At 49.4% G+C, this 27,894-nt stretch overlaps 1 protein-coding gene across 12 annotated transcripts in view; it reads right to left on the bottom strand.

Moving 5' to 3' along the window:
* Positions 1-2,081: 2,081 nt before the first annotated feature.
* The window catches only part of Tox2 (TOX high mobility group box family member 2), a 121,115-nt gene continuing 95,302 nt past the window's right edge, over positions 2,082-27,894 (bottom strand). For 5 of the 12 annotated variants that reach the window (XM_006499610.4, NM_001372575.1, XM_030251667.1 and 2 more), the window contains exons 4-9: positions 11,693-11,932; positions 10,232-10,459; positions 6,612-6,692; positions 5,564-5,956; positions 4,706-4,833; positions 2,082-3,310 (exon numbers count right to left, since the gene is read on the bottom strand). In XM_006499610.4, coding sequence (XP_006499673.1) covers positions 3,244-3,310; positions 4,706-4,833; positions 5,564-5,956; positions 6,612-6,692; positions 10,232-10,459; positions 11,693-11,932 — 1,137 coding nt within the window. In that variant the 3' untranslated portion in view covers positions 2,082-3,243. Of the gene's footprint in view, positions 3,511-4,705; positions 4,834-5,563; positions 5,957-6,611; positions 6,693-10,231; positions 10,460-11,692; positions 11,933-27,894 lie in introns of all 12 variants that reach the window. The other 7 variants (NM_001372576.1, NM_001372579.1, NM_001372580.1 and 4 more) reach the window with 3 other exon arrangements.

The following is a 27,894-nucleotide window of genomic DNA, read 5'->3' as shown; positions in this document are numbered from 1 at the left end:
TCCACCATGTGAGGGCACTGAACAGGTGTCTGTGACTGGGAAGTTGGCCCTCCCCAGCATCTTGGCCTCCATAGCTACGAGCAGAGACGCCTTTGGTGGTGAGACCATCTCTGTACTCTGCTATGGTGGCTCAAAAGGACGGAGACTGTTGGCACTTGCCTCAGTACCCAAGAGGTCAGCCCAGGCATGCAAATAACTTGCCATGACCCCGAGAGACAGGTACAACAGGGATGGGGGTGCACACCTTGATGGCCTTGGCCTCTGCTGATTTGGGGCTATTTTTGTTGGTCTAGTGGTGTCTTGTAAAAGCAAGAGAGACGCTTCAACTGTGGAAGCTGTTACCAAGGCGCCAATGAGAAAGGAAACTGTACACAGAAAGGAAACTGTAGGTCAAGAAAGGTTTGTGCTCCACGCCGAGGGGCGCTGCTGACTCTACTGTGTGGTGGTTTATTTAGTTAGATTGGGGTTTTTCTCTCTCTCCTCTCCCTCTTTCCAAGGAGGAATATAACATGTCCTCTGGAGAGGAACGCGCTCTCTAGCAAGGCTGCACCTGGATGAAGGGTGTGGCCCACTGGGAGAATGAGAGCTTCTAGGATGAGGTAAATGAGGGACTGCTCTGTCTAGAGCAGGGCACACCCCTTCCTCAGAGACCAAGAGCTGTCCTACACACTGTGACAGGAGCCACCCACCCCTCTCTGCCACGCTTCTGCCCTTCCTCACCATAGACTTCAACTTGTGACAATTATTACCTTGAAGCCTCACCATTTGACGGCTGCTGGGGAGCCTGGGTTAAGGAGTCGCTGGTCTAGGATGCTTTCTGAAGGAAGGTAAAAAACCAACCAACCAACCAACCAACCAACCAAACAAACAAACAAACAAGCTGGTCCTACCCCGGGAGTCCCACTGGGACTCTGGTGTGTATTTCTGAGGGGTGGAACTCCCTGCCTCTAGAGCCCCATTCATTATCAACAGGAGCCCGTGGCTCTGGCCAACTTCTGTTTTCCCCTAGGACATTATGTTAGGGTTCACACTGTGTAGTCTTCCCTATTTAACTCTGACACTTTTTTTTAAAATATCTTTTACATGGAACTGAGAATAGAACCTAGGATGTCTGTCATGCTAGGTAAGCTATCTTGAGATATATCACCGGCCATCACAGTGAAATCACACAAAATCTGACTGTGCCTATTAAAACACCAGCGTTTTCCAGGATGTACTGACATCTGGGGATACTGTAGCCCCTGGGGTTCTATCAATGTTTTTCCGTGGATGGAGAGCCAAGTCTCACCTGGAAAGCCTGGGGTCGGCCCTCCCATGTACCGTCCGTCCCACTGTGGGGTAGGACGGCCTCCATTCCTTCAACACAGAATTACTGAGCATTTACTTTGTGCCACAAAATGAAAGGTTTTTGTATCTCCTTCTGCCCACACCATAGCTGAGGTCAGGCATGCATTCTTTTTTCTTCCATCAACACACCCTCACGCTGGCGAAGTGACAGGCAGGATTTTGCTCGGAGTCTATCCTCAGGGGAGACACTAACTTGGTTAAGCCACCACCACATGTATGCCACTTTAGAAGTCCAGGCCTGGCTTATATGCAGGACCAATCTTGCAGCCATGGAATGGAACCCACACTTGGTCATAGAATTAAAAAACACATGAAGGGTTGGCAAGATGGTTCAGCTGGTAAAGATGCCTGCTGCCAATGTGACAGTCTTGAGTTCGAGCCCCAGGACCCACAAGGTGGAAGGAGAGATCTGTCTGATTCCTGCAAGTTGTCCTTCTGGTGTATAATTTTCTTAATGTGTTCTTAAAGCTCCTTGTAAAGTTGTGATGTCATTATATTTATTCATGTGTGGAGATCAGAGGACAACTTGCAGGAATCAGCACCTTTACCAGCTGAACCAACCTGCCAGCCCTTCATGTGTTCTTGAATCCCATTTGAAAATCTTTATTGCAAATTTTTGTATCAGTGTCATCAGGGACAATGGTATATAGCATGTCCTTTATTTGTTATTTTCCTTATCTGGCGTTGGGAGCGGGTAATCAGGCCTGGCTGAAGAAGTGCAGGGAGACACGGGCTGTTTGCCACTTTTCAGCAGTTTTATTACAAAGAGGTCTGAGCGAAGCACTGGGGCACCAGGACAGACATTGCAGGGGCCAGGAGACAGCTGCGAACGACAAGAACCAAACCCAAACCCCGACCACACACACGTTAGGAGAAACCACAATGCTGTTCTCAGTTTTTCTTCATAAATAGATAACCAAAATCATTGCCGGCAATTTTAAATAGGGGGGATATATGAGTAAAACAGAAACAAAAAAAAGAGAAAGAAGAGGACGAAGAGGCAGAAGAAGAAGGAAAGGAGAGGAAGAGGAAGAAGGGGAAGAAGAAGAGGAAGATGAAGAAGAGGAAGAAGAGGAATAGGAAGAAGAGGAAAAGGAAAAAGAGAAAGAAGGGGAAGAAGAGGAAGAAGAAGGGGAAGAAGAGGAAGAAGAGGAAGAAGAGGAATAGGAAGAAGAGGAAAAGTAAAAAGAGAAAGAAGGGGAAGAAGAGGAAGAAGAGGAAAAGGAAGAAGAGAAAGAAGGGGAAGAAGAGGAAGAAGAAGGGGAAGAAGAGGAAGAAGAAGAGGAAGAAGGGGAAGAAGAGGAATAGGAAGAAGAGGAAAAGGAAAAAGAGAAAGAAGGGGAAGAAGAGGAAGAAGAGGAAAAGATGAAGAAGAGGAAGAGGAAGAAGAGGATGAAGAAGAGGAAGAAGAGGAAAAAGAAGAGGAAGAGGGGGAAGAAGAAGAGGAGGAGGAGGAAGAAGAGGAAGAAGAATGCCCCTGGGTGTGGCTTAAAAGTTCCCATTTTCTCTGTGTGCAGATTAGAATCACCTTGACAGTTGCTTGTGCACATGTCTCCCTTAAGATAAAACTTAAAAAAAAATGTGCCAAAGGTCTTATAAAAATTTTTTTAACCTTAAAGGAAACTTTCTTTCTCCCCACAAAATAATCTTACAGATGTCTTCAGCACAGTTCTAAAACAGTGAACTACTTACACAGAACCCACAGAACGAGTTTCAGCATCTTTGTGTACACTGAGAGCACACCTGTGGCTGGCCCAGCATCAGGGGTGGGTGTCTGTTGCTAAGCAACTTCGAAGGGGGCAGCCCGGTGAGTTGGGGCTGGGGCCAGAAGTCCAGACGCAGGGGACTGTGTGCAGGCCAAGGAGCGGGGTCCACAGCTACCCTGGAGCAAGCAGGTCAGCGGGCAGAAGGTTCCTGCAGGTTCTTTGGGCTGGTGGTGGGCGGTGGGCTGCCTCTGCAGAGTCTGGTGGGAGGTCGAGGGAGAGACTCAGCCCTGGGGCATAGGTGTGTCACTGCTCTCGCTGGCCGGTCACCCTGCCTGCTGCCATGGCCTCTTTCCTGTGGTCAGCCCTTCCTGCTCGGAGCAGTGCCCTCCGGAGAGCCTCAGGGAGGGAGGGGAGGCGGGATTAGGTGAGGTAGAGCGATTTATCCCTGGGGAGCAGGCTGCAGGAGAGAGTAGGGGCTGTCAGCTATTGGAGCCCACCCTGCCCCTGTGACCATCTCTCTAATCAGCTGTCTTCTAAGGTAAAAGGAGGGAGTTTCCACCAAGCAGAACCAAACACCCATCTCGGCTCCCCATTAGTTTTTAAATCTACTTAATGTCTTTTGTGTTATTTTGCTTTTGGAGACAGAAACATATGTATCTCAGGCTGGCCTTGAACTTGCGATGTAGTTGAGGATGACCTAGAACTCTTGATTCTCCTGCTTACACCCCACCCTCCAGCCTAGGTCCTGGGGTTCTAGGCATGTGTCACCACACTAGATTTAGGTGGTGCTGGGGAATCAAACCCAGGGCTTCAAGCATTCTAGGCAAACGCTCTACCAACTGAGATACATCCCAAACACCCCCATTCTGCCTGCTTTTAGTCACATTAGCATTTGTACATGTCAAACAGAACTACAGGCACCTCTCTGTCTTTAGAATACAGCACGGGGCTAGCCAGATATGGCGACACCTGCCTGTGGGAGGACGAGGCAGGAAGATCATGAGTTCAAAGCTAGCCTGCGCTACATAGGCAGACTCCACATTTGACAAGAAAAACTAAAATAGGTTACTGTGGATCAAACCATCCTCAATGGGGGAAGAAGGGCCAGCCTTAGGAAGTTCACATACAGCATACCTATTCCTCCTGGGCCCTCGATTCTTGGGAAGGGCAAGGGCTGGAGGGCAGCCTGTGCCTGTTTGGTTATGAAGGGAGTCGCTGCCCACCTGAGTCTGTGCGCCTACAAAGGCTTGCCCTAGAAGATCAGAAGTGGAAGCCAGGGCAGGCAGGGTACATGCAGTGCCAGGAGTACTGCAGAGTGAGGAACCCATGCTGAAAAACTGGTGGCCCGAGATGGGGGACACACTGTCCAGTGATGGAGGTGGGCGCCATCTGCTAAGTACTCATGCCTCATTCTCTATAAGAGGCTGAACCAAGGTCAGCCTTAGTTTCCCAAATGACCTCTTGGCTGCACCCTCCCACCCCTGGGGACTTGGCTTTGCTCTGTGTTGTTCCTTACACTCTAAGTATCTACCAGCTGGGCTGACAGTGACTTCTTCACATCCCACTCCCTCACCCCAGTGTCTCCCTGTGCTCCTGGCCACCCCTGCCCCTTATCAGGAATGGACAGTGAAGAGGGTCTGAGGAGGACTGACCTGCAGGTGCCGAGGCCACGCTCCCCACTGGGGTAACTCCCATCCCAGTCTCCGCTGCTGGAAGGGTTGGATGGGCCAGGTGAGCGGGAGCCAGAGCCACTGGAGAAATCAGAGATGTGTGGGAAGTCCTGCAGGGGAAGGAGAGGGTGGTGAGCAGAGGAGACAGGAGGGGAGGCCTCTCAGGCAGCTGGCACGGTCTTTGTGGGTCTGAGTGTGTCCATGCGTCAGAGACATTCCCTAGGTCTGCACAGCATGGCTACTCTGCCTCCTCCTGCTTCTCCCTAGTAGGGAATCTTTGGGGTGATTCAATCTGAGCTGCTAGTGTAGCTCAGCAATGGACTACCTGCCTAGCATGTGTGAGCCCCCGGGTTCCATCCTTAGTGCTACAAAGGGGGAAAAAAAGAGTGAAAACGAAAACTCAAACAAGTCGGGAGGGTGGGGATTACTTTGCCTTTGGGTTCTTTCCTTTACTGGGCCTCAGTTTTCCCATCTGTAAAATGGAGTCACTGGGTTGCATGCATGTCTTGAAACCATTTGTGGAACTATCACTGGAGGCTTGGACTTTGGAGATAAATAGGAGTTGGGAAATCTGGTAGAGATCCATGTGGTGTCAGTGCCTTGAGCTGAGAAGTTTAAGTAGGAGGCTAAGAGAATGTTCTGGATCGAGGCTTAGCTTAGCAACTAGACAACTGCTTGAGAGAGCCAATGTCTCTCCAGGCAGGTGTTTTAGACCCATTTCAGAGAACTGGAAACTGAGTCTCAGAGAGGTTGTCTAGTTGACCTGGTCGGTATATGAACTCCCCGGCTGCCTTCCCTTTTGGGGAGAGTCACAGAAAGCTGTTGCTTAGTCCTGCTTACCTGTGGCCCTGGAGGTGAGGGGCTCATCGCCAGCTGCACCTGGAGTGCCATGGAGGCAGGCAGGACAGGAGGCTGCGGGGCTGGGGACATGCTGAGAGGCGGGCTGAGGAGAGTGCCCTGCGCGTGGGGGGGCAGTGGCAGCTGCTGGTGCAGTGAGGGGCTGAGAGGGAAGGAGGGTGGTGGCGGCGATGTGCTGAGGCCCGGCAGCAGGGCCTTGGAGCCCAGCGTCCTGGCAAGGCTGGCGGGAGAGGCTCCACTGCGGAAGGCCTGCAGGTCGGAGGGCGTCAGGAAGGAAGCCAGGCCGGGCATGGCGTACATGGGCTGCTTGGGTGGAAGCATTTTGGCTGGTGGGTTTGCCTGAGTGTTCTTGGCCTCACCTTGGTCCGGGGGGCTCTGGAGGAAGACGGAAGCCAGAGATAAACAAGCGATAAGTTAGAACCTGGACTGCCCATCAGTGGGTCTGCAGCTTGCAGCCGGCAAGGTCTCTGGATGGCTCAACGTCACACTAAGGGGCAGGGTGTAAACCAATAAGCTGTGACTCTGCAGGGGCCTCCAGACTTTTCTTCCCCCAGCGGCCAGCACCCCAGCTTTACCCTCACGTGGGCTCCCCTCCACGTACCGTCTCACTGCTCCCACCCTGGCAGCCAGACCAGTGTCAGCTCTGTTAATGGTGCTCGCATCCTCCCAGACAGTTCCCCGCACTTTGTGAGCGCCCTTTGCTCCGTCTGCCCTTTACAGCCCAACCAGGGTGTTGTTTCCCCGTGACGACCTCCAGGAAAATACTCTGCCTCCTTTTGGGCCTCAGACCCATCCCATTGCCCCTGTGCTTGTGGTGTGAACAGAGAGAGGCAGGGGCATGGTCAGGAGTTAAGACAGCGAAGCCACGCAGATGGCCAATCCCATGCTCACTGCTGGGGTCCCTGCGTGCAGGTACAACTCATTGTCTCTGAGGTCTGTGGTACCCGCTGTTCCTAGCGGTCCCGCCTTTACGCTATCTCTCCAGTGGCTCACTCTCATCGCGGGGGCCTTGCCCCGGGGATTGTGTTACCTTGGACACGAGGCTAGCTCTGTAGGCCGCCAAGGCTTTCAGGTACTCCTTCTTGGCAGCTTCAGTCTTCCTCTTATACGCCTGAAAGATCCGAGACATGGGCAACTCTGGAGAAAACGTCACAGAGGAGCCTCAGGGCAGAGGCTGGGGTGACAAGCAGGGTTGCCGGGGCCATGCATGGATGACAGTGGTTGGGTCAGTGGCTGGCTCAGTCGCCCACTGGCCCAGTTCTTTTGAGAGCATTGCACTGGGAGTATAGAGGCCAGGCTATGCTCGGTTCCTTAGTATGGTGTTGGCACAAGTGGTTATGAAAAGGCAAGTCACTCAGAAGCACCACACCAGCACCCTAATGCCGACACGAACCCCAGTCCTCTTCATATTGGCTGTGATTGCTACTATTGGCATTAGACCGAGGTTTGCATGAATGCAGGGATGGCCCTAGTATGTTTCGCCGTCCCTCCGTGCATGCCTTTTAAGTAGAACTCTACCACAATGACTTGGGGCTCAGCCTTGAGACTATTTGGCCAGTGGTATGAGAATAAATGGATGCAGGAGACTTGAAAAGTACGTAGACTCTGGAGTGGCCCCTGGCTGCTCCAGGAACTAGCTTAGTGCGGTGGTTGGAATAAGAATGGCTTCTGTGGGCTCCTATACTTGAATGCATAGTCACCAGGGAGTGGCGCTATTTGAGAAGGATTGGAAGGTGTGGTCCTAGTGGAGTGAGTGGAAGGAGTCACTCTAAGGTTTTTAAAGCCCATGCCAGGCCCAAGATAGCTGTCTCTGTCTCTCTGTCTTTCTGTCTCTCTCTGTCTCTCCCTGCCTCTGTCTCTCTGCCTCTGTATCTCTTTGTCTCTGTGTCTGTCTCTCTCTCTCTGTCCAGCCCTCTCCCCTCTGCTTGCAGCTCAGGATATCTCTCAGTAGTTACTTCTCCAGCACCATGCCTGCTTGCCCACATGCTCTCTGCCATGATAACAGACTAACCTCTGAAACTGTAAGCAGGCCCTCAATGAAATACTTTCTTTGATAGGAGCTGTCTTGGTCGTGGTGCCTCTTCACAGCAATAAAACAGTGGCTAAGATATCAGGCTTAGTCTGTGGGATCATGAGACACGCAAAGCCCAGACATCCACTTTTTGAAGAGTTGCCCCACGTGTTGCAGCTAATTGCAGAAGCGTAGGCGGCTCTCATCAAGGGCAACAGATGAGCCACCATGCTGAGCCCAGCCCTCAACACGAGAAAATGACAAAGGTCTCAGGGTGGAAGCTGGCAGTGTCCCTGGCTCTCCCCACTGCAGCTGCAGCACACACAGCATCCAAGGCCAACAAGCAAAGTCCCAGATAGAGACTAAGACCCTGATCTGCCACATACGTAAGACCAGAAATGTGAGAGGCTTATTCTCCCTGGAGCCGCTCTGAACCAGTGGCTAAAGAGGAGTCCTCCAGTGCCCTTGCAGCTCGGATGGGATGTCAAAGACAAGGTCTATGTTGGCTCCAGAACACCTATCTCCCACAGTGGGAATTCTCTGACAGTGTCTTCTGCCTTCTGCTGTCTCATGTCCCAGTTCTTTCCAGCAGGTCTTAGACTATCTCCTAAACTACCTGCCCTAGACTGGTCCTGAATAGGCTAAAGGGTGCCCCTCGCTCACATCCGTGATCTGTGTCTCTGGCCCCAGCTTGCTACTCTACTGTGCTTCCCACGCCCGTGGACAGCATCTCCACTCCCCACCGCAAAGTCAGAATCCCAAGGAGTCCCCACCGCACCCTCCACTTTCCAATCTTCCTGTCCTCAGTCTCTGATCGCTCCTGCCAGGTGAGGACCTGCCAGGTTACCCTGCCTGCCTGCCTGCCTGCCTGCCTGCAGCTGAACTGGCTAGCCTGTGCAAACATATCAGTGGTTCCCTCTGCTTGCATGGCAAGTACTTCACTCCTGTTCTCCAAGGTCTGCTTGGCCCCTGTCCACCTCTCAGCCCTGTCACACTGTGTGAGCTCTCACATCAGCGTTCGGTTCCCCTGAAGTCCCAATATCATGTGCTTGTCACTCTCTTCCTGGTCTTTGTCTGCACGGTGCCTCCAGCACAAGGCTCCTCCCATGGAGCTCAGCCTTCAGTCTCACCTTGGAGACCTAAAGGAGCCCAGCCCAGGGCTGTGTCCTTTCCTCTCCTTTTGCCTGCTGTTACAGTTTGAATAGGTTTGGCCCACAAAGACTCATGCATCTGAATGGTTGGACCATGCAGAGTAGCACTACTAGGAGGTGTGGCCTTATTGGGGGAGGTGTGGCCTTGTTAGAGAAAGTGTATCACTGTGGAATCAGAGCTTTGAGGTCTTAAATGCTCAAGCTACAGTATGAAAAAAAAATCCCGTCTCTTCCTGGCTGCCTTCTGATCAAGGCGTAGAACTGCCTTCTGATCAAGGTGCTTCTCCAGCACCATGTCTGCCTGCATGCTGCCATACTTCCCATCATGATGATAATGGACTGAACCTCTGAACTGTAAGGCAGCCCCAGTTAAATGTTTGCCTTTATAAGAGTTGCCTTGGTCATGGTGTCTTCACTGAAATGAAACCCTAAGGACCCCCCAACCCCCATGCATCCCCATGACCCACTTACATATTGGGTTTCTAGCTCCTATCCCAGCATCCTAGTTGACTTCCCTGGTTCCACAGGCCTGAACAAACCCCGATCATAGTCTTACAGTGGGGACCTTAGTGAGCTACTTAGCTTCTTGTTGCCTCCCCCTCTCCTTAGCAAAAGAGGCAATGGATAGTGTGCTGGCTAGTTTCATGTGTCAACTTGACACAAGCTGGAGTTATCACAGAGAAAGGAGCCTCCCTTGAGGAAATGCCTTCATGAGATCCAGCTGTAAGGCATTTACTCAATTAATGATCAAGGGTGGGAGGGTCCATTGTGGGTGGTGCTATCCCTGGGCTGGTAGTACTGGGTTCTATAAGAAAGCAAACTAAACAAGCCCGGGGAAGCAATCCAGTGAGCAGCATCCCTCTATGGCTTCTGCATCCGCTCCTGCCTCCAAGTTCCTGCCCTGTGTGAGTTCCAATCCTGACTTCCTCCTCAACTTGCTTCTTGGTCATGATGTTTGTGCAGGAATAGAACCCCTGACTAAGACAGATGGTGACCCTCTGGAGTGCTGTAAGATGAAATGAGGTGCTAGAGGGAGGGAACTCTGTGGTGCTTAGTCTAGGCTTGCTCTAAGTGTGGTAGTCAGTAGACAGAGAAGCAAGGGCTCAATGTGGTTAGATAGTCAGTTGGTCTGAGGTGAGTAGCTGGCAGCACATTTCCAACTGCGATGAGGTAGCTCTGCTCCCTGCCACCTGGAGGCCCTCAGAGAGGCCACACGGCCAGTGGAGCATAAAGGTAAGAGCTGACAGACTCCTGAATGTGAATGGAGATGCTCCTGGTTTGTGGATGACAAGGGCTCAGTGACAGCAGTATGCACAGTCCTGGAAGCCACCAGGGATGGAAGGAACTCTGTCCCCCCAGCTTACAGATGAGCAAACAAAGCAGAGAGCTCCCTGCAGACACCCCTAGTCCCAGAGGCTGAGTCTGACATTACACCCTTGGTTCTAGGGCCCAATGTCAGGGACAATTCAGGAGGAGACCAAGGCTCACCTGTTTCTGCTCTTCTCCCAGGCTGTCCCACATGGACGCCACTATTTTGGACACATCTCCAAAGGTGGCACTGGGATTCTGCCCCTTGATGGCAGCCTGAGTGTCTCTGAAGAAGAGAGCGTAGGCCGACACTGGCTTCTGTGGCTCATTGGGGTCCTTCTTCTTCTTCTTCTTTGGATTCTTGGCCTTTTTGCCTGGGTCCACTGAGGGTCTCTTCTCTCCCGAGATCTGCCAGATGAGAGGAGCAATCAAGGGCCTCCTGACTAGTGGGACCCTAGGTAGCCTTGGGCCAAGCTAGTCTTCCCCAGCAGCTTACCTCAGACCAGCCCTGTTGTCCCCCAAGCAGCAACAGGGCTGGCCTACCAGGGGTTCATACCTAGGCAGCTTGGCCTACATCATCATGCACTTGGAGGAGGGTGGCAACAGACACATACACACAGGTAGACAGACATACATGAGCACAGACAACAGACAGACAGGTACACACACATATGCATGTTGATGGGAATAGATACAGGCACATAGATGAAGAAATACAAGGAGACAGACACAGAGAACAACACAGAGACACAGATCTCAGGGTCAGGGGGACCCAGAGGTATACACAGACAGATGGATGGATGGATGGAGGGACAGATGGACAGACAGATAGATGGATGGATGGAGAGACACATGGATGGATGGATGGATGGATGGATGGACGGAGGGATTGATGGACAGACAGACAGACAGATGCTCATGCACACTGGGTGGCAGCCTGAGGTGTACATTTAACTCTTTAGGGAGGACCCACATATATGTCCATTCAGAGAATTTTGACAGTTCCTGAAGACCATTGAGCTACGAACACTAACTTGCTGGTGAGGCTGGCCAGTTCCCTGGACAGCAATAAAAGCAGCACTCTGGGACTTTCTACCTTTTCCTCTGGGCAGAAACCATTGCAAAACTTAAACAAACCCTTTTCTGTCTTTCTAGCACCTCCCCTCTTCCCATGGTAACATCTGTCTCTCCAGACTCCCAAAGTCTCCTGATCAACAATGAATAATAAAGCCAACAGAGGCCCCAAAAGCCAGACGTGGTGGTGCATGCCAGTAGTTGTTGTACTCAGGAAGCTGAGGCAGGAGGATTGAGAGATTAAGGCCAGTGTGGGCAACATAAAGAGACCCTGTCTCACAAAACAAAAATGAGAAACCAAGAGTGCATGCTCTTAGACAATGAAGTGGCCTTATGTGCACTGGATGGACCCTTTGCAAAAATAAGAAGGTCCAGCCACTGGGGGCCTCCTGTCATGGACACTGTGGCTTCTTCAGCCACAGCCTGATGTCCTGAGGGCTCGGGTGTAATTCCCCTGACCAGAGATCCACAAGGTATCCATCAAAGATTAAATTATGGCCATGACTTGGCAGAGCCTCTTCTTCACCAGGGACGCACCTTGAAGCCACGCCCTTCCACATCACGCACCTTGAAATGGGCATCTGATTCCTCCTCCTGTGTGGAACTGGATGGAGAGGGGGTCGCTGACTTGCTCCCTGGAGGTGATGGGGAGCCGTGAGCAATGCCACTCCGGATACCCATCTGGGAGATGAGCTGAGACTGGCTGAGGGCACTCATGTGGCTGGCCAGCATCGCCGGGCGGCCCAGCAGGGGCCCTGGCCGGCCTGAGTCATATGCCGCCACCTCCGAGTGGACCATTTCCTGGATCTGAGAGAGGACAGGGTGATTGTGTTAGAAGGCTCTGCCTCGACAAATGCCACACCTGCCTCTCAGGAGGGGACATCTGGGTGAGAGGTGGCAAGTGGCCATTTCCATGCTGGACTGGGCTTCCCACTGGGACCCCCATGGGGAATTTCAAGGTGGAGTTCCAGTCTCCCCTGACCTCTGCATGATGCAGAGCACCTGCAGAGCCCCTAGGGCCCCTTGGCAGTTTGCTGTTACGTTGGCATCTGCCCTGGGTGGGCGGGTGGGTGGTCGGCATGCCGTCCATACAGGAGCTTGGTCCAGCTTCGAATGGATCATCTCATGATACAATGATACAGCTCCACGGTAAACACAGCTCTGCCCTGTGTGCTGTGCAACAATGAACGGCAAAGAACACAGACGCTGGGAACCCAGACCCTTGCCAGGTGCTTGACTCTGGCCAAGTCTGACCTCAGTGGGCCTCAGTTTCCACATCTGTAGTCTGTGTAGTAAAATCACCTTCCACGATTAAGGACCAGATCTACTCAAGCACAGAGTAAGCCTTATGTCATTGACGTCTGTCCAGTGCAGTGAATGGATAAATCTCTGGCTGTCATTTAGCAGGTTTTCCCTCTATGTCAGAAAATTTCTTACTGACTTCAGTCCTCTTTCCCCGTAGTAGTTATTTCTGGGATACAAGAAACCTAACCATTTTCCACACAGGAGTGGTCTCACACTGAACATGGAATTAGAACAGTGTGTACTCGTGACCCAGACAAACACAATATAAATGCACCCTTCATTGAGGCCCCTGTGAACATTCTTAGAATTATTTTATTTCCTCTGCATTTATTATTTGCTCTGTCTGATTTGTAATGGCAAATGCCTGTATGTTCTCCGCCTTTTCTTCAGTAAGCAGCAAATAGACCTTTTCTTTTCTTTTCTTTTTTTTTTTTTTTTCCGAGACAGGGTTTCTCTGTGCGGTTCTGGCTGACCTGGAACTCACTCTGTAGAACAGGCTGGCCTCGAACTCAGAAATCCACCTGCCTCTGCCTCCCGAGTGCTGGGATTAAAGGCGTGCGCCACCACGCCCAGCTAGACCTTTTCTTTTATGGGGTTTTAAACTTCTCTTTAGAAGAATCAGTCCTTGCTAGACATGGCAGCACATGCTTGTAACGCCAGAATAGCCTGAGACTCTATCATAAACGAATGAGATCTCCAAATGACCCCTTCTTCCCTGTTCTCTGACAATCTAATATCTCATTTCATCTTTGTTAACCCCTCTTCCTGGCTTGTAAAGATTACTGTTGATTCTCCCTCAATTTTGAATTATATTTCAAAATTTATTTCCCTTGTTTTATGGTCAATAATGTTTAGAGGCTGGGGAAATGGCTAACTGGGTAGAGTTCATGATGTATGAGCCTTAGGACCACTGTTTGGATCCCTAGCATGCATGTAAAAGGGGACACCTAGTAGGACCACTGTTCAGATTTCTAGCATGCATGTAAAAGGGGACACCTAGTAGGACCACTGTTCAGATTTCTAGCATGCATGTAAAAGGGGGCACCTAGTAGGACCACTGTTCAGATTTCTAGCATGCATGTAAAAGGGGCACCTAGGTGCTCATCCTCACATCACATCCTGGCATCGGGGCTGGGAGGCAGGAGGTCAGGGGAGGGTTTCAGGGAAGGAGGAAATAGAGAGAGTTGAATCCTAAGGTCTTGGCTAGAACTGCAAGGTTCAGGGTCAGTGAGAGACTCCATCTTAAAATTTAGAGCTGGGTCAGGATTAGGGAGCCGCTTGGTGGTTAAGCTTAGGGGTGAAGAGTTCCTGTAAATGCCAGGTGGGAGTGGTGCTAATTCCAGCGTCAAAGGGAGAGGTGGAATCCTCAGAGCAAGCTGACTGGCAAGATGAGCCAGATCTGTGAGCTCCGGGCTCCACTGAGCGACCTTCCCTCAATGAATAAAGTGGAAGAATGATGGAGGATAATTCCCGCCATCAAATTCAGACCTGCACAGTCACACTTGCACATGCACACTCACACACAAGTGCCTACATACATATAAACGTGTGTGTGAGTTCGTGCACACCACCCCTTCCCCCCTCACATGTGCACTCATGAGCACCCACCCACACACACAAATGGACAAAGAAAAACGATGAGAGCAAAAGAGACTCTGCTGCTGACCTCTGACCCCCCCGCCACTCATGATGCATGGGTGCCTCCACATACACTCCCCCACAATTAAAAATAATATTTTAATGCTAAACATTTCCCGGGTGTTTCTCATAGATGTTTACCTTGTAAGAATTTTGATTTTTAAATTTATGTGTATGGGTATTTTGCCTGCACACATGGCTGTGTACCACTTGTGTGCCTGGTGCCCTCAGAGGCTAGAAGAAGGCATCGGATTCCCTGGGACTGGAGTCCTGGATGGTCGTGAGCCACCATGTGAGAGAGAGCTGGGAGCTGCACAAAGGTCCTCTTACGGTGGAGCTATCTCTGCAGCCCCAAAGAATATTCTGTAAGACTTTAGTTATTGATCTCTTTTGTATTTAAAGAATTAAAATTCTTTAATTTTTTTTCATTGACAAAAAGAGTTTTAAAGAGGACTCCAGAGATTTCTAAGCGGCTAATTTTGCTTCTCTTTGCTTCATCTTGAATTTTGAGTCACAGAAACGGTGACTGTCTGTACCGTGTGCCGTTTGTACTTCTGAGACTCTGTTAAAGCTTTCTTTGGAACCCAGATATCATCAGATCTTTACCTGTAGCAAAGTCCTCCCAAATGTACTTTCTGGGTTGTGGCTGCATCTGGTTGATGCAGCAGGTACCGGTTACTGACTAACATTGGTCGTATTCTTCAGATAACCTTCTCCATTTTGGCTCTCTAACCTCAGATGAGCTTCACTCGTCAGGGCTTTAAAACTTGTGACCCTTTTACCATCCAAGAAACGTTTACGTGGCTCGGGGTATACAGCAGAATAAAATAAGCACGCAAATCAAACACTTACTGCTGAGAAACCTTTGGGGAAGTTATTGGAAAACAAGTCTTTGGTACACAGTAAGACGCAGGCAAATGCGCATGCTAATGAAGTGGGTATGCTTAATTACGTTTGCATGAAGAATTAAATCTTGGCTAAAGTCTGGAATGCGGGATGGAGAACATCTTTAACATTTCTCAGAGTTGATCGATATTTTGAGTTCCATAATCATTGATGCTGAAACTCTGCTTGGCATCAGTACAGAGCTCAGACTGGCAGAAGTCTGCTTAGCGCCATCTCAGATGGGGTTGGAAATCCTGTCCTAACCCCAAGCCAAAATTCACTAAACAACCTCTTATGAAACACTTTAGCAACTCAAATATCAATTAAAAAAAAAATCAAACATTCTAAAAAATAACCCCAAAAAACAACAAAAAAACGGGAATACAAAGATATACTAAACGCCCAGGAAGATGGTGGGAAAATGTTAAATCTGTTTTCCACAATAAAGCCATGATTAAAACACCATCTTTGTATGTATGTACGTATGTGTTTGTAGGTGTATATGTTTACCTATGGAGGTCAGAGGTCAACCTTTGAAGGGGAGGGCCTTTTATCTGCCGAGCCAGCTCTCCAGACCCCCTATGTTTGCTGTTACTATTTTGAGATTTGTAGAACTTTATGTGTACGGATATACTACCTTCATGTATGTCTGTACACCATGCGTGTTCAGTGCCTGTGGGCATCAGAAGAAGCAGTCCTTCATTAAAAATTCAGTTCAGCAGCTTCCCCGATCCTTCCTGCACCCTGACCTCCTGTCCCGTAACAGTCACTTCATGCGTCACGGGATATTTTTGATACAGCGTTTTCAAATTAAGCAATTTATCTCGTGTTTGCCTTCTTTGGTACCATCTAGATCTAGGTCAAGGGTTCAGGCGGGAGCCACTTCACCAGGAGGGAGCATCTGAGGGTGTCTACACAGACAGTTTCCATCTCACCACTGGGGGCATGCTCCTGTCTCCTGGAGGTACTGGCAGAGGAAGCTGTTCAACTCTACAGTACGTGGGCTGGCTGCCCTCCATCCTTGCCCCCAAAGCAAAGCCTTGTGTGTGTTCAGGTTGAGCAGCTCTGATCTCCACGGGGATGCTTTCCTTGAGGAAAAGCTCAGCTATGCCCTGGCCATGTTCCTCAAAGATGAAGACTGGAGTTTGTCTTTTACTCTCAGGGAAGAGTGTTTTAATGGACTGTGTCCTATTGTTATTGCTGTCGGGGAACATGAATCCTCCAGTTTCATTTTTGGGACATGTCAAGGCTTCACTTAGGACAGAAAACACATCTTGCAAAAAACAATTTTTTTTTTCATGTAAAACTAAAATAATGTGGGCTTGGGGGGTGAGAGAGTAGCTCAGGGTAGAGAGCTTGCCCTGCATGCATGATGCTCTGGGTTTGATTCCTAGCACTGGAAAAAAAAAACTAATTGAAATAATATTCACTGTGCTACATATAAAAAAAAAAAACCTCCGTGTCTATTGAATGTCCTGTTTTGACATCAGCTGTGAGACAGAGAAAACTGAGCTAAAGCCCTCCATCCGCCCCGTGTTTCTATCAGTTCTCCATCAGTTCTTCGGGGCATTTGGCGTGAACGGGTTTGCTTCAGGTACGCCATGTGAAGTCGCTCAGTGCTTAGACATCCCAGAATGCCCTGTCTTCATGACAGCTGCATCTTATTCAAGAAAGCATCTTGGCTCCGGTGACTGTCTCTGCCTTCCATCCTTTTCTATCAGCCGTTGTCATGGTTTCCATACGGTTTTGTTCTCATCCCACACGGTTTCAGATGCGCATCATGCAAACAGCGTATGGGCGAATGCTGGTCCCCAACGCTCTTCTCAATACATTGGGATCTGCGTTAGCACATCAGTCACAAACCCGACATACAGGCTCAGCAAGCCAGCTTCCTTAACTGTGTGGCAAGTTTTAAGTCCCTAAGCAGCTCCCGCTGTCTACCTACAATATATACACGCCATTTCTTCTTTGTGGATTTCTGTTTGTTTGTTCTTCTTTTAGGCAGGGTCTTACCATACAGTCCAGGTGACTTTAAACTCTCTGTCATCACTCCTCAGCCTCTTGAATTATAGGTGTGCACTACCATTCCTAGCTTTTAAGTTTTAAACGAGAAATTGGCATGATTTCCTCTAGTGCAAACTGGCTGTAGCTTGTTAAGGCATCTTATAGCTTTCTTCTCAGCTACTTGTGGCGGAATTCTTCAACCCCGTATTCCTGATTTTGTGAATCATTATCTTGCTGATATTAAAGGTACCTAAATTTATCACCATCATCATCATCATTCTCCTCCTCATCATCATCATCTTGTAAATGCCCTACGTTGGAAACATTCTAAGTCTTATCACTGTGAGGCAGAACACCGTCCATAAGTCAGCCAGGCCACTTGGGTATGGACTAGTGGGTGTGGACAGCAGCCGAGTTCAGCTCTTAGGAAGGATGGGATGTGGCACAAAGCCCTGGGTTCAATCCCCAGCACCTATAAACTGAATTTCGTGTGCTTGTCTGTTACCCCAGCACTCGGGAGGCAGTGGCAGGAGGATCAGAAGTTCAAGGTCATCCTCAGCCATATATAGAGTTCAAGGGCAGCCTGCGCTAGAAACTCTCTCAGAAACAAACCCAAACCTAAAACAAAACCAAGGACCTTCAGGCCTCAGTAAATGAACTCCTGGCTCCCAGCACGCCACAGTACACACCTCCTGGAACCTAGCAATTCTTACCTCTCCCACACACGAGGACACGCCCACTGCAGGGAAAATTGTGAAAGACGTTGACAAAGACAAACGAACGTCCCTTTGCTGTTCTGCTGTGCCCTCTGAGGTTATCTGATTCCATCTGAGTGTACCCCCTAAATCTGACTAGGCTATTCTAATTCTGCAACTTTGTAAATTGTGTGTGTGTGTTGGGGGAAGGAGTTATTGCAACTGGTCATTTTTTTTTGAAATCATTTAAGATTGTATCGGGGTAAAATAAATAAATTTTTCTTGTAGCAGTTTTCTTATTGTTGTGTTTAGGTAGGCTGTGTGTACATGCATATACCATCCTGTGCATGTGGGGATTAAAGGACAGCTTTGCGAGGTCAGTTCTTCTTTTTCAACCTTTGTGTGGGTCCAGAGGGTCAAGGTCAGGTTGCTAGGATTTCTGTATGGGTGTCTTTAGCATCTGAGCCAACTCACCTGCACAGATGCAACCATTTTTACACATACATCTCGGTGCTATACATACACCATGCCTTCATCTTCCATCACTACTATCCATCTCCAGAAGTATCGTTACCTCTACCTATATTAAATAATAGCTTCCCACTCCTGTCTTGCCCGTGTCCCTGGAAACCACGATTCTCCTTTCTTTGTATGTGGTCTATGTGTGTGTGCAGGATGTATGTACACATGCGTATGGGGATGCTGTGCCTCCAGGCCAGAGGAGGGCGTTGGGCACCCTGCTCTATTGCTCTCCACACATTTCCTTGAGATGGTGTTTCTCACTGCATCTGGAGCTCAGCAGACCGACAGCAAGCCTCGGTGATTAGCCTGTCGATGCTACTCACAGACACACCCACTTGTGGCTGGGGATTTGAACTCGGGTCCTCAAGCCTGCGCAGCAAAAACTTATCAACAGAACCATTTCCCCATCCCTTGTTGACTGAACCCTATCTAAGCACCTCGGATAAAGGGAATCAAGCCATCTAAGTCTCCCTTTGTTACTGTAGTATTGCACTTAGCACAGTGGTCTCAAGATTTATACACATCGTACCATGAGTCAGAATTTCTTTCCCCTTTTAAGATTGAATAATATTCCATTGTATGAACATACCAAATTTTGCTATCCATGTTTCTGTTAATGAGACTTTGAAAGATTTTTTTTTAAAGATCCAAACTCTAACATCAACAGTAGATGAGTGTCAGGTGGTAAACAACAGGTTCTTATCCATTAAAACACAAATAAAAATTTCTGGTATATAGATATAATTGACCCTACACTATAGAAAAGACAATTCTAATCATCAAATCCAATTGCTCTATGATATCAACCAGTTTTCTGTTTTTAGTTAATGTATTTACGCATTCCCTGATTGCTTAAGTGTGTGTCTATTTTTCAAATTCTAATCTGAACTCAGTGTAATACCTTACTGGCTCCCTCATTAATAACCAGTTAAATGTGGTTTTAATATGTTTGCACGTTATACTTCTATGAGAGTCACTGTGTTACCTTTAGAAGATTGTACAATGAAGAATTTAAAACTCCAGGACAACTGGAACTTTTTTTTAAAGGCTCACCAAGCTGAGGAAAGTGGAAATGGCCTCCTCAGATAAAGGAATTCTTCTCAGAGTCAGAGTGAATGACGACAGCCTCACCCCGCAGTGTGGGTGAATGAACGAGAGTGAGCAAGGAGCGGGAGAGGGTTCCAACCGGGCAACACGGGCAGCCTCGTACCTTTAAATCCACGTGTAAAACGTGGAGCATTGCTCTGGCGTGCTACTCGTGGGAGAATGAAGGCAACAGCGTGGAGGTGATTTCTGAGAAAGGGAGAGATGAGAGGGAGCCGCACTGGCTCCGGCAGCATTTATTCTGTCAAAAGTGGGGCTAATGCAGAAGGGTGATTCCAGAGGCTTGTCAAAACAGAATACTCAACTCAAGCGGGATGGGTCCTGACGAGCCTGGGATGCAGAAGTGGCTGGCATCTCCATGGCTTAATTGGCCGTGTTACATCTCATGAGAGATTTCACATAAGATGATGCCAAAGACTGGCCCCCGATCTCCAGGCTAGCTCCAGACTCTATGTTCGGCCACATGATTGGCACCCCCTTTCCCAGAAACACATAAGGCTGGGTCCATAGGAAGGGAAGCTGCCACGGCACTCCAGTCGAGTCAGCCTGTCAGGCAGGGATGCCTAAAAGCTGCTCATGAGGCAAAAAGAGTTTCAAGGAAGCTCTCCTCCTGGAGTCTGAAGTTCTCTTAATTCTCCATTCCCGCGTTAGTCTAGTGGATGGATCCACGTGCTCTCTTTATTATAAGTGCCTTTTAAGATTGAATTCTGACATAGCTAAAGCCTCAGTGTTCCAACAGTCCTAGAACGTCCTTGAGCTAGACAGTGACATTCAGAGTGGCCTCTGGTATTACACTATCAATAAAAGCCAAGTCGCTCCCATATACAGGAATTTACAATGGTTTAGAAAGTAGATCGGGCTGTGGTTTTAGAGTATTGCATTATTCATGAGATGGTTAGCTAGAACGGAACTCCCTAGTTAGAACCATGACTTGGGTGTGAAAGCCCTTGCCCTAGGAGAGTAAAGATCTCACACCTGGCTCCTAAGACTATAGCTGACCTTAGATAGGGCTGACTTTGTCTCAGTTGTTTTATTGCCCAGTTCCTGCCAGTCTTTGTGTTTTCATTCCTCTGTTCTGTGTAAGAGTCATTAAGCATCCGGTTACCTCATTTGTACCTTGTGGGTATGTCACCCAACTTCCTTATTGTCTTCTGCGTAAAAAGTCTGATGCTCGATTTGAAAAATTACGTTCAGATTCCACACGACCTTTCCTGTGTGCGTCTGTTTGTCACTCATCCTACGCTTTGTCCACCCACAATTAGAGACCCGTTCCACGCAGACAAAGGGGCCCAGAGGGTCTGCGGCAGGAAGCCTTATTTCTCCATAAATCTTGTCCTAATTTTACCAAAACAGCACATGGCATCATCATTTCTGTTGCTGCACAAGCTACAGATATGGGTACCAGCCTCCATCTCTTCCTTCCCAAATATCCCTTGCCTGGACACTCTAAGCACCGTTGGCCGCTCTTCCACGGTGAGTTCCAAATCTCTCACATGTTTCTCCTTCCCACCAGTCACCCTTTTAAGATATACAAGCCAGGTCCTTCTAGCCTTTACTCTGGCTTTAAAACTGTTCATTGCACCGGGCACAGTGACGTACGCCTTTAATCTTAGCACCTGGGAAGCAGAAGCAGCGTGACCTCAGAGTCTGAAGCCAGGCTGATCGTCTAGAGAGTTCCAAGCCAGCCAGGGCTACATAGTGAGGCCCTGCCTCAAAACGAAGATGCAAACGAGTTTTCATTTGCCTCATGACCTCCCAGGTAGATAGATCTAAATTGTCTAATGATCCGAGAATAAGTAACAGCTTGGCATACGTACATTTGCATGCGTGTATATTTCCACGTGCATGCATGTATATGTGTATGTGAAGGGTACGTCTAGAGACTAGAGGGCAACGTTAGCGGTCATGTATCAGATGCTGCCCATCTTGTATACAGAGATAGGGCCTCTCCCTGGCTAAGGAGGTTAAGCTGGCCAAGACTCACCTGCCTACACTGGGATTGTAAGCGCACAGCACTACCACACCCAGTTTTTTTTTTTTTTTTTTTTTTAACTATTGGTTCTGGGGTTGGAAATCAGGTCCCCATGTTTGCAAGGTTGCAAGGCAAGTACTGCACCAACTGAGCCATCACCCAGCCTCAAGAACAACTTTTTAACCGTTAAAGATTCTTTGAGATATATATATATAAAAAAAAAAAAAAGCCCTGTGATCTATACCCGTGGAGGAAAGGTTCTTAATGTTACTGACACGTCATAGATTCCTTAGAGCAGAGCATTTTCTACTTCTTCACACGAGTGACACTTTCTACCACTATTTATCTGTGGCTTTGATTTTCTCTGAGCCTCCCACTAAACACGCGCTGAATCTTTAGGCTCTTTCTCGTCCTTGCCAGTGAGGTGAGCTTGGAGTTTGGACCCCACCCTCGCACCCCCCCACCCCTCTACCCCCACCCCCCACCCCAGGCCGTTGGACTTTTTGTATTGGGTCATTGCTGTGTTGTTCGGTCTCAGAGTCTGAAGCTGATCTGGTTTTTAAATGCAAGTTGTCACTTACTTACCTGAACACACTTTCTCCTGATTCTGAACTTCCTGTCACGTGGACAGTTTGTTAGTAAGTCTCCAGTGCCTCGGAGGGCTCCTCCGAAGGCATCCGGTTAGCTTACAGGGGATGCTGCTAGGCTCCTTCCATCACCTGCTGCCATTACCTGACCCCTTTACTTGGCAGGTGTGGGTGTCTGGGCTCACTTTCTCTTTCTGTCCTCCTCTGTCTCCCCTCCTCTGCCCTCCTGGCTCTGCTCCTGTCTGTCTGTCTGTCTGCCTCTACCTCTTCTCCAGGTCCTCATACCTCTTCTTTCCCCCAATTAAACCTCCCTTAGATCAGGTCCTGTCGTGTAGCGTGATTTCTCGGGGAACGCCTTGGCATGGGCCCACCAGGTATCCCGGCCTACCACCGATCGCTGTTGCTTTGCCCACAGCTTCCTCTGCAAACAATGGCAAGCAGGCCTTTCAGGGCTTCTGAGTGGGCCTGGTTTCAGTGCTGAGCATTAGGGAAGAGAGCCCTGAAGGCCTCACAGTTGGTCAGGGGCATGTAGTTTCTACATACAAACCAATAAGATGTGAGCATGGCCACCAAGCATCCTAGACTTTCTGGGCACTTAATGAACTCAGTCCTAGCTCCCCAAAGTGAAAAAGATGCCCCCAATTAGAGGCCTGCCACTTGAGACTGTCTGGTGCCAGAGGCTTTGCAGTGGTCAGACCTGAGCCCTTGTCTCATGCCAAGGTCCTTGTCTCTCAGTGTTGAGGACACTGGCACCTGCCTCCTTACTTAAAGAGGTGGACACTGGCTAAATAGGAACTGCCCAGCAATCCCCATGCCTGCCCAGCAGCAGACCCCACTGTGGTTAGACTGATGCAGAACTCCCTGGGGGCCATGAGGGCTTCTCTCTAGATAAAAGCTTTCCTCTGTCATGCACCTCCCTGAAAGACACTCATTGTCCCAAGCAGTCCCCAGCCCTCCTCCGCTGCCCCTCTCCCAGATCCTGCTCTGGGCCCTTGGTGGCTCACTGTGCTGAAACCTTCATCAGGGTGAGGGCCTGGCTGGCATGACCTTGCTGAGGGGATGCTACTAGCCATGGCATGAGGTTCCCTTCTGCTCCCACAAGCAAACAGATGGCCAGCCGGCAGCCGCACCTGCACCTTCTCCTGCAGGCCCAGGCAGAGGAGCGAGAGGGAGGTGGTAGCCTCGCAAACATAATTAGACTTAATAGATTCTCAGGGTTGTAGAGTGCCAGGAGCTTTTCACACATGCCCGCTGCAGTCTCCGAGGAGTGCTAGGTGCTGAGAGTACCCCCACTAGGGACAGTGAGAAATCACACCTCGTCTCAGCCCCTGCCAATCCACAGAACCGAATCCTGTCCTGCCTCCGCTCAGAGGAGAAGGAGGGAGTGAGCTGTCCTTTCCCCCCACATAAGCTGCAGACACTTCTCCTCTCTGTTAAATTCTGTCATGTAAGCCCTTTCCTGGGTGCAAGTGGGTTCTAAAGTTCCTTCAACTCTGAGCCACAGCAGAAACCAATATGGGGCGAGAAGCCACTGGCCAGCATTTTATTTTATAATCCCTTGACAGTCTCTGGCAGCAACAGGCATTAGCACCTTTGTCTAGAGAGTGGTCACCATCGGTGCTATGCCATGATTAGCATTATAGTAGCGAGCACTCACTTATGTTTGTGGTCCCATTGTGCATGTATGGGCATGTGTGCACCATCTATGTGCAGGAGCTATGCACAGAGGGCTATGTTGGGAGCTTGTGAATAACTCTCTGATGGACACGCGTACTCTTCCCAACTTGCTCGGAAGCCATTGAAACTTGGGGTGGTGGAGCCTGTGCTCACGTGACTGTGTTAGAATCCCACTAGGAAAGCGATGAGTCAGAATGCCACCTGTCTGTTGCCTGGCATCCTCTGACGGTGCCCATATAAACCCCAGCAGCTCTGACAGGGAAATGGGGCGACACCGAGCCTGCCCTTAGGGGCAGGGAGCTCTGAGTATCCCAAAGAGGCAATGTTCTACAGAGCAAATTATACAAGTATCCCATGCAGAAGTTTCCCTCTTCCTCTCCTAAGATCGTGCTCATGTTGAGTTTGAACAAGGCTCTGGGAGTTGGGGAGAGTAGCCAGGAGGGAGACTTCTCTCATGAGATACATAATAGTATGAAGCCCGGCCCAGAGCTGGTGCTTCACAAAGAGTCATTGCATGTAGCCCCACTCGGCTTTATATAAGCACGCATGAAAAGGGATGTAGCCATGGGATGGGGCAGCCAAAAAAAAAAAAAGAGTTTTTACCAGGAGCTGGCAAGTTCCTGTGAATGGTCAGATATTAAATATTTTGGGCTTCGGGAAACCAAGTGGGATCTGTTGTAACTGCCTAACTGAGCTGCTGGAGCAGAAAGGCAGCTACAGACAACAGGCAAATGACTGACTGGGGCTGTGTGCCAATAAGAAGGCCTGGGGCCTTTAGCTCATGGCTATATAGTACCAACCTCCTTATTAATTGAATGCTGTTGATAAAAGTAATAGTGGTACTTCTTTGTACCCTTCACTGGGCAGTCCCTCCTCGCTAGGTGGCAGCCTGCTCATCACACTGGATTCTCACCCTGTCCCGGAAGGAGAGTCTGCTGTGCTTTACAGATGTGGCAATGCAGGCATAGAACCGACAGTCACGGTTCAAGGTCATTTAGTGCTAAGATTCACACCGAGGTCTGGGTAGCTCCCAGGCCTGTGTCCTTAGCTGTAGTCCTCAGTCTCTCCTCCTGCCCAGCATCAGAGCAAACACTGCTATGAACCCTGAGCTGAGCCTTGCCCTGGCCATTGCTGGGGTCTAACCCTGACCTCAAGCTTCAGCTTCTCTTGGAAAGAGAACGTGGGTGGTCCTGGTAGGGAATGCTTTGGCTTGTGGAGAAGGCTACTTCGGAACCTTGAACCTGTTTCCCTGTTGCGGGGCATGCTGTCTTCTTACAGCTGGCTCATAATCATCTCTAGGAACTGCCTTTGTTGATGGCTGCCCCATCCCATGGCTACATCCCTTTTCATGCGTGCTTATATAAAGCCGAGTGGGGCCTAAAGGTCGTGTCTCTTTGATGAGTCTGTTTCCAGGAGGGTCTGACTGCCCACAGGTCCCTGCCAGCCAAGGTCTCCTTTGCTTAACCACATCTTTGAGGACACGTGTGCTGTGTAAGTGACATACCCACGGATACCCAGCATGCTTTGATGTTGATATATTGGGATAGGTCAGCCTTTTAGTCTGTCATCCTTGGAATCACTACTATGGGATGTCACAAAGTCTTAAGTCACCCACATCAGCTTTCCCACGTGCATTCTGCTCTCTGAAATATCTATAGTCTTAAGGAGTCAAATGTTTGAAAATTAGCCCCCTTTTTCGAACACACACACACACACACACACACACACACACACAGTCCTTGCGCCAGAAAAAGAGAGAGCCAATAGCAAGCCTCCCCCAGTGCCTGCCCCTTGCTGGCAAGCCTCGTTGGCAAGTATTTCTAATAAACTTTCATGCTTGGCAGGAGATCCTTTGCAGGCTGACAAATTCCTCCTGAAATGTAGATGTCTTGTTCAGAGTTATTACTCCAGTGCACAGGTGCCCAGCTGCTATTGTAAAACCAGCAAGCATTTAATTGAAACAAACGACTATAATAATGGTACATTATCCCTGCAGGCCAAGCGCCATCATAGTTTTAATTATTGAGTTAAGAGTCTCACTAATTTATCCTTTAAAGCAACAGCCCATTCCCAGTTAGACTCATCATCTTGTTATGAATATGAAGGCCCAGCAGGGAGGTTGTGAATCGAAAGCCATTTGTCCCCTTCAGGGCTGTTTTTGTCTTTGAAGAAAGGTTTGCAAACAGGCAGCTGGTTGCTTGGCAGGCTCCCCTGGGGATGGGAGGTTTCTGTTGAGGTTGGAATGGGGGCCTGCCTGACCCTTGACTTCCATCTCTGGGTTGCGGGCCTCCTTACAGAGCCTGTGCTAGCTCTCTACTTGATCGCAACCAAGATCCAAAGTCCTCCCTAAGCTACAGTCCCCGCCACAGCCTTAAACCCCAAAGCCTGGTACCTCTCTGGTTTCCTCCTTAACTGCTCTCCTCCCACTCATCCCACCCCTGTTTCATTCCACGCCCCCTTCATTACTGTTCCTTGAATATTCAAGTGGGCTCTTGCTTCTGGGCCAGTGTAGAATCGAGTGCATTTTTGTGCCCTGGGGGGAATTTGTGGACATTTTTGGTTGTTGTAACTGGACTACAAGCTAAAGCAACAGGAACGCTCAGACTACAGAACAGCCACTTCCAAAGTCAATCCCGCTGGGTGTGGACTGCCTGTTCATGAGCCTCGGTCAGCAGAGTTCTTCCGCACGGGGAGGAGTGCTCACCCCGCTTCCTTCTTCACAACTGAGTGCCCTGGTTCAAGCCTCAAGTTCCCCAGGAGGCTTTTCCTGGCCAAGCAACATTGTGATGCAGCCTGGATCCCAGTGCACACGGGAGAGCGGACAGAAACCCCTAGCCTCTTAGGCTGCTGTTGTCTTCTCTCCAAAGCACCTGCTAACAGTGTGTGGGACATTTATTATTGGCTTTTTTGTTGCCCTCTTATAACTACACCTGGCTTAGACCTTTGCTTTGATCCCTGACTGCCGGCCAGCACCTAACAGGGTGTGAAGGTCAGTGAGAGCCAAGCCTGTTCTCTGAGGACAGGAAAAGGAAGTTTCTGGAAGAAGAGAGAGGCCAGCCTCTCAGTCAGGCATGAGAAAGATGGCACATAGCAATGGATTTGACAAACCAGAGGCTACTAGGGTCTCAAACCAGGGCAGCTTTACTGCCATGGGAAAACAGAAGCCAAAGCAAATGGGAATAAGGATGTGACCACCGCCAGCTCTGTCCAGGAGGCTGGTCTGGGGCTTCTAGAAGGTGACAAAGGCGGACGGACTTTCAGTTAAACTACTATAGGGAAGTGAGGAGGTGGCACTGTGACCTTGACTCTCTGAGCTGGGGTTTCATTTCCATTCTTGGGCAGCCCCTTTCAGGACCTCGGGCCACAATGCTTGGGCATGGCAGATGGCAAGGGTACCTCACTCAGACATATGAGGTTCACTGTTCCCTGTATCTAGTCTGTATGAGGCTGGACCAGGCTCATACCTGGTGAGTCTGAGCCTTACATCAGCTCTCCTCACTACTGAGACCAAAAGGGGCTGGTGTGGATTGGCTGGCCCGACCGTGTCTCCTCGCCTGTGGTTACAACATTGTCCGCAAGGTATGGGTCTTCTCATTACACCACAGGAAGCCAGCAAAGTGTCTTGCTTTGATTAATCTTTGTGACTTATCTTTCCGTGTCTTTGAAGAATGGGAGGGAACTGTTGAACAGTCAGTGACCAACCACGTCAGGACTTCTGTGGTGACAGAAGATGTATGAGTGTGTGTGTGTACGTGTGTGTGTGTGTGTGTGTACGTGTGTGTGTGTGTTGATTGATGTTCAAAGACCTTTCAAGAGGCGCAGGCACTGTGAGCTCTCTCTTGTGCTCTGGGGTCACAGTGGGAATAAAGTTGGAGGGGTCAGAGGGGGTAGGTCACTGAGAACAGGGGATCCTGGGAGGTACGTGGGCCAAGAAAGGATCAGAGCCTCCTGTGCTCAGCTTAATAAATGAGAGGTGGGGTCAAGAGGCTCTCGGGGCAGATTTGATAGACAGGGATGATCTGAGGAAGAAGAACCAGCTGTCCTTGGCCACGAGCGGTGCTAGTGGGTGCTAATAATAAAAAAATTGACCTGTCTACACTAGGCTTTTACATGTTTCTAAACTTGAGAGCTTGTATACCTTTAACCCCAGCACTCAGGAGGCATATGCAGGAGAACCTCTGAGTTCAAGGCCAGCCTAGTCTATAGAGCAAGTTACAGGTCTGCCAAGGCAACCCAGAGAAACCCTGTCTCAAAATCTTTTAAAGTTATTTTATTATGTTACGCAAATGGGTTAAGTTGTGTCTGCATGTCTGTGTACCATACGCATGCAATGCTCACAGAAGCCAGAAGAGGGTGCAGAATAAGGCGTTTGATGTAGCG

Source organism: Mus musculus, chromosome 2 (assembly GCF_000001635.26).
Source record: "Mus musculus strain C57BL/6J chromosome 2, GRCm38.p6 C57BL/6J".
NCBI lineage: Eukaryota > Metazoa > Chordata > Mammalia > Rodentia > Muridae > Mus > Mus musculus.
Note: the sequence above shows the minus strand (reverse complement) of the source record. Positions and strands in the feature narration are given on the sequence as shown.